Consider the following 6,647-nt stretch of genomic DNA (forward strand, 5'->3'; position numbering starts at 1 on the left):
AAAATTTTTTTTTTTTTTTTTTTTTTTTTTTTTTTTATATAAAAGCATTCAAGAAACCATAATTTCGTTAGTGCATGCACAGTCAATTTCTTTTATGGAGCATTGTTAATTTTTTGTCACTGCTAAAACTAATCTATTATTCTTCTCAATCCTATAATGAATAAACCCTTTGATACTTCAATATACCCTTTTTATATGGATCTTGCATACTACGAGATTATTATATGCGACAATTAAAAGCTAAGCATTCAAGAAACCATAATTTCGTTAGTGCATGCACAGTCAATTTCTTTTATGGAGCATTGTTAATTTTTTGTCACTGCTAAAACTAATCTATTATTCTTCTCAATCCTATAATGAATAAACCCTTTGATACTTCAATATACCCTTTTTATATGGATCTTGCATACTACGAGATTATTATATGCGACAATTAAAAGCTATTAAAGAATTAAGATGCAGGACAATACCATAATAAAAAAGTAGGTGCTACTTATATGACTAGACAATACAAACGCATCTCTTACTCAATAATAGAAAGAACTCCATCAACTAGTGACACTATAACATAGTTCAGCCACTTCAAAATGACTCCAGATGAACTATATCTCGTTTATGCAAATTTCCAAACATCAATTCTTGGTGGTTGGATCTCCTTTCTTGTTGTCCTCCTCTCACTCCTTGGGAGTTGTCCTGCAGAAGACACTCTGATGCTCAAGTCAAGCAAATATCCAAAAGAGGACAAGAATTAAAGAATTAAAACAAAGAAGAAGAGAATTCAATAGAACAAGTATCGCTTTCGATTCTCTACGACCAACTTCTTCTTTATTCTCATCGTTCTATTTATATGATCGAATGAATATTCTTAATCCATCCTGATCATGAAATGTCATCATCCCTTTTCCTCTAGGATTTCTGCAAGGATATTCCGCCTCTGGAATATCCTCAGAGGTTTCCCTCCTTCGAAATTTTTTTCATTCCGTTATTCACCTTTACAAGTGTCGCGATTGGGTTGGACACATTTATTATGAGGGATAGCAAGGTGTGTGTCATTGTACGAAGATTCTCCTTCTGACACAAGTCATCTTCATTATCCTCCTTGATCTCGGTCTATTTCGATCTCGTAATGTCAGAGTTCTCTATCAGCCTTAGTCTTAGTCTCGGTCTTGATATATCTATCTCGATCGAGCTCCGCATTCTCCCTCAATCGAGATGGGATTCAGTCTATGGGTCGGTCAATCTATTTAACTTGGGTTTTGGTTTCTCATCCCTGATTGTTCCGTGACACGTGTCGTGATCTCAATGGTCTTTGAAAAAACCCCCCAACACATATCAGTCCTAAAATAGACTGCTTAACTCAGACTTAGGGCAGTGGAGAGACCGCCCTCTAGCCAAGACCTAATGCTGATAGATGGAGACACCATCACCGTTATTATAACATAAATGAAAACATAAAACATAAAAACATAAAAAAAACTCTACAAATATCCCAAGAGATCAAACTAGCAAAATTGAACCCTTCAATGCTGGAGGTGTGTGAAGCACGGTAGGAGTGGTGCTGGAGAAAAGCTCTTGAAACAACATAAAAACCCACATGTCACCACCAACGAGCAACGATTGCCACACGCTCCGGTCTACCTTCCTCGTCTCCCTTCCACGATCTATTCCGAAGTTTCAATGGAATCCCACGGTGAACGATGTCCTAAATTTAAAGTAAAAGATCAGAAACTGCTCCCACTTAAAGAGCTTTATTTCAGTGACTATCCACACTTATAGTTAGTGGTGTGTGTCATTGTACGAAGATTCTCCTTCTGACACAAGTCATCTTCATTATCCTTCTTGATCTCGGTCTATTTCGATCTCGTAATGTTAGAGTTCTCTATCAGCCTTAGTCTTAGTCTCGGTCTTGATATATCTACCTTGATCGAGCTTCGCATTCTCCCTCAATCGAGATGGGATTCGGTCTATGGGTCGGTCAATCTATTTAACTTGGGTTTTGGTTTCTCATCCCTAATTGTTCCGTGACACGTGTCGTGATCTCAATGGTCTTTGAAAAAATCCCCCAACACATATCAGTCCTAAAATAGACTGCTTAACTCAGACTTAGGGCAGTGGAGAGACCGCCCTCTAGCCAAGACCTAATGCTGATAGATGGAGACACCATCACCGTTATTATAACATAAATGAAAACTTAAAACATAAAAACATAAAAAACTCTACAAATATCCCAAGAGATCAAACTAGCAAAATTGAGCCCTTCAATGCCGGAGGTGTGTGAAGCACGGTAGGAGTGGTGCTGGAGAAAATCTCTTGAAACAACGTAAAAACCCACACGTCACCACCAACGAGCAACGATTGCCACACGCTCCAGTCTACCTTCCTCGTCTCCCTTCCACGATCTAATATGAAGTTTCAATGGAATCCCACGGTGAACGATGTCCTAAATTTAAAGTAAAAGATCAGAAACTGCTCCCACTTAAAGAGCTTTATTTCAGTGACTATCCACACTTATAGTTAGTGGTGATTTGCTACAATATTAAAAATTATATCAACTTAACTACTTAATAAAAGTTCTCAACTCAAGGGAAAAAAAACTAACTAGTAATATCTCTGAAGAATTTTACTGAACGATATCTAAAAAATATTTTAATACTTGGATATTTATACCGCGCCCATCATAATCATATTATAGTAAAAGATAAGTTAAAGAATAACCCATATAATTCTCTCTTTTTTTTTTTGTCAAGCTATTCAATTTTATTAATATCACATAATGTGATTGCCTAAGAGATGACTCGTGCAAATGAAAAATAAAAAGTAAAAAGAATTTTTTTGATAGGATTTTCTTAGTAGTTGAATCAATTTCTAAAATTTAATTAAAATAACATTAAATTAAAAAATAAATATATTAAATAAATAATTTTTGATACAAATTTTATAGTCCAAAACAATCTTTTCGGTTTTTTTTTTTTCCCACTCCCTACCAAATAAATCTTTGAATACAAAAACATGTAATTTATGCTTACATCATTGCATGTGTGGCATTAAGTAAATCATAAAAGCAGAAGATTTCTGACATTAAAAGTCTTAATTGGAATGATAAAGGAGCAGTTCTGACATGGAAAGTCTTAATTGGATTTCTACCAAAAAGGGAAAAAAGTATAAAAAAAAGTAAATAAGTCTTAATTGGATGTTGCCAATACACACAACAGACCAGCAGCCAGCATGCACCTTGCTGCACCTTTTTTCACCATAGGTCTGTCTAATCCACCCTATCATCATATTTTGTCAAACATGGACGGCTATCCAAAATACCAAAAACTTTATTTTGGGAAAATTCTTTGATGGTTACAAAGAAATACATTATGATCATTGATCAACACTTTGTCATATGTATCATGAGATTTTCATAAATGTTTCTTAATTTTACATATAATATTAGATTTTATTTTAAGGTATATTTATAATAGAGCACACTATTTTATTCTATCACCAGGAACTAGATTTTAACAATTAGATTAATTTTTTAACAATGTGATATGCAATAAGAACAACTATGAATTGTACGTTATGAATTTTTAATATGAACATGCATATAACTAACCGTTAAAAAATTAATCTAACAGTTAAAAATAATAATTAATCTTACCAGTGAAATAAAATAATTTTCTCCACTATAAAATAAAATACCATATAGAGATGAAGATCTTAATCGATCACCTTTTTTGTCAGTCAACAACCAACCTGAATCGTCCTCCACTAGCTTTATATCCTTGACACACGAGGACGTGGTGGGAAGGAAGTAACCCTAACTTCTATAGACTGATCCTTCCCTTGATTTTGTTTTGATATAATTTTGATGTGATTTAACATTTTAAAACATACAGGACTCTTATCAACTAATTAACAATAAGGGTTCGTTTGGTATAAGGATTGAAATCAGGGTGATTTGAGTCATTTGATTCAGATCCATGATTCATGATTTGAATCATGATTCAGAGTGATTAGAACATTCGTTTGGATGTGTATATGCATGATTCTGATTCTAACCTGAAATGTGATTCGAATCAGTGTTTGGTTGTCTTATTTTCTGAATTTAAATCATGACCAAAATAATGTAATTTAAAAAATTATATAATAAATATAATTCTTTACGTGTAATTTGAAAAAAAAAAATATAATTCGTTAAATTTAAAAAATGAAGTACTAGAAAAAAATTATGTAAATAATTATAACTCAAAATTATAACAAGCTAAGTGAGAAATAAATGGAAAAAATGTGAATAAAATTATATAACATGCCAAGCATATATCAAACTTGTCTCCCACGGCTTCCATTATTTAACAAGCCGGTTTAGCAAATTTCTCAACTTCTTCCAAGTACCGATTGTGGGAGAATGCCAACCATCTCTCCCAAGCCAGGGAGTCTGTCGAAAACCTTCCGAAAGAGACGGATTCGCCTAGTGCGTGGAATGGGTCCCCTGTAATAACAAATGCATTCAATTTTCTCACAAATGCAATAATAATAATAATAATAATGATAAAAGCTAACAAACATTATAAGATCAAACCGAGAACCACCAACAACCAAGAACCACCAAAGCAGCATAAGTTAACATTTTTGCAATGCAATACTATTAGTGTTACAAACTAACCTCTTTGGCTTCACGAAAACCTCCAGAAGGCTGAGAGAATGATCTCCTGAGACATGGCAACTCCCCCATACTCTCTTCGGCACACTAAAATAAATGAACAAATATATATACACACAACATACATAATATGAATAGTCCAAGCAATGTGTCCACGAAAAAGCAGAGGAAGAAAATGAAAATGAAAGGTCTTAACAGAATGTATATTCATTCATATTTCAAATATAATTGATACAAGCATATAAAGTAATATTGTAGAACCCCATTGCTGATTTGCACTGTCAACCTTGTCTCCTGCGGCTTCTTTGATATTCCACCCACATGTCATTTGCTAGGCGATCCCTAAAACGACCCATCTCTGTTCGGCTAACTGTAGCTCCTGTTACTATTGGCTCCTCTGGGACATTGTCGTCATCGTCATCGTCATCAAATCCATCACTATTGGTTGGATCTATTTCACTAACCGGTACTCCATCACGGTAGTACTGATTTAGAAGCGAGTCCCCCTCATTTACCATGTGAATGAAATTATGTAAGATTGCACATGCCACTGGAATCTTCACTTGTTTAGTCATTGGATAAGTGTTATTGGTCCGCCTTAATATAGGGAACCTAGCCTTCCAAACACCAAATGTCCGCTCTATACAATTTCGCAGGGATGAGTGTTTGTAGTTAAAAACATCTTTAGGTCCCTTAAATCCACCACTTCTCCTTTGGTAGTCAGGCAAGTGGTAAGTCCCACCTCTGTACGGAGCAAGAAAACAACCATTGTTCGCGTACGCCGCGTCAACAAGATAGTATTTTCCTACGCAAGTTAAACGAATTTTGTTAGAATTTGGATGTTGTAACAGGTAACAAATTGAGAATCATATAGATGGGTTGCGGTCTTACCAAGCGGTGGATGTGGGAATTTGAACTTGGGTTCGGCGACCGCATCCGCAAGCACTCGTGCATCATGTGCTGAACCTTCCCAACCACTAAATATGTATGTGAACTTCATATCGAATGAACAGGCTGCCATTACATTAAGAGAGTTGAACCCTTTCCTATTGCGGTACGTAGTCTGATTTTGAACACCAATCGGTGTACACGGTATATGAGTCCTGTCAATTGCACCTATGCAGTCCTGAACAACAGATCCATAATGAAATATGTTAGTGTGTTTATAAACCAAAGTTGTGGCATACTGATAAGACTGAGAAACAAAACTTACGTTAAACCAAGTCCCATATCTATGACGATTGCCACGGACAAAATCACTAACTTTGTCATAGTTGGGAGGTTTAATGAAATCATCGTGCAACGCACAAATTGCACCTAGGACGTCACTGAATCTTCGTGAAATTGTCTCCCCCGAATGTTGCCATACATCTTGTGACTCACGATTAGTTTGACTTTGTGCAACGATGGTTAAGAAGACAAATACTTGTTCTGGGACGTTCATATTGTTTGTTGGTTGTAACAAACCTCTCTCTATTAGTATTTCACAAAGAATCCTAAATGCACGTGGTCCCATACGCACCTTGTTAAACATTGCAGCCTCATTAGTATTTGCTAATAACTCGTTCACTTTGTCTATACCCCTTAAAGCAGAGTTATGCATCGGCCTTGGTACCCGGTACTCATCATAAACAATGGCGGCGGCTGTAGCGAGGCGTATTGCTGCACGAAAGCCCCTTCTGCGGCGTCTCGTTCTGCTTGACTCCACTTCATGACTTTCGTTTGCTGAACCTTGTGGCTGCATGATGTTGCTTTAGCATTAACCTGTAACGAGAAAGTAAATACAAAAAATGTGTCAAGTATGATCTCAATTATTGTAATCTACTTCGTCAACCACCTGCGTTCCAAACTAAATGAGGAGTTGGTTATAATAACTCAAATGTATTTAAAACAATTACTCAGAAATAAACCACAACTCAAATGGTCCAAGTCATGATTTTGGAATTAAAAAAATTACACCACAACAATCCGGATCAATGGTCCAAGTGCACTACTC

At 35.7% G+C, this 6,647-nt stretch overlaps 1 protein-coding gene across 1 annotated transcript in view; it reads right to left on the reverse strand.

Annotated features, from left to right (window-relative positions):
* Nucleotides 1–4,932: 4,932 nt before the first annotated feature.
* LOC112092138 overlaps nt 4,933–6,647 on the reverse strand; it is a 2,988-nt gene continuing 1,273 nt past the window's right edge. The window contains exons 3-5 of the mRNA XM_024167456.1: nt 5,865–6,389; nt 5,543–5,777; nt 4,933–5,456 (exon numbers count right to left, since the gene is read on the reverse strand). Coding sequence (XP_024023224.1) covers nt 4,933–5,456; nt 5,543–5,777; nt 5,865–6,389 — 1,284 coding nt within the window. The remainder of the gene's footprint in view (nt 5,457–5,542; nt 5,778–5,864; nt 6,390–6,647) is intronic.

This window comes from Morus notabilis, unplaced genomic scaffold, assembly GCF_000414095.1.
Source record: "Morus notabilis unplaced genomic scaffold, ASM41409v2 Scaffold1764, whole genome shotgun sequence".
Lineage (NCBI taxonomy): Eukaryota > Viridiplantae > Streptophyta > Magnoliopsida > Rosales > Moraceae > Morus > Morus notabilis.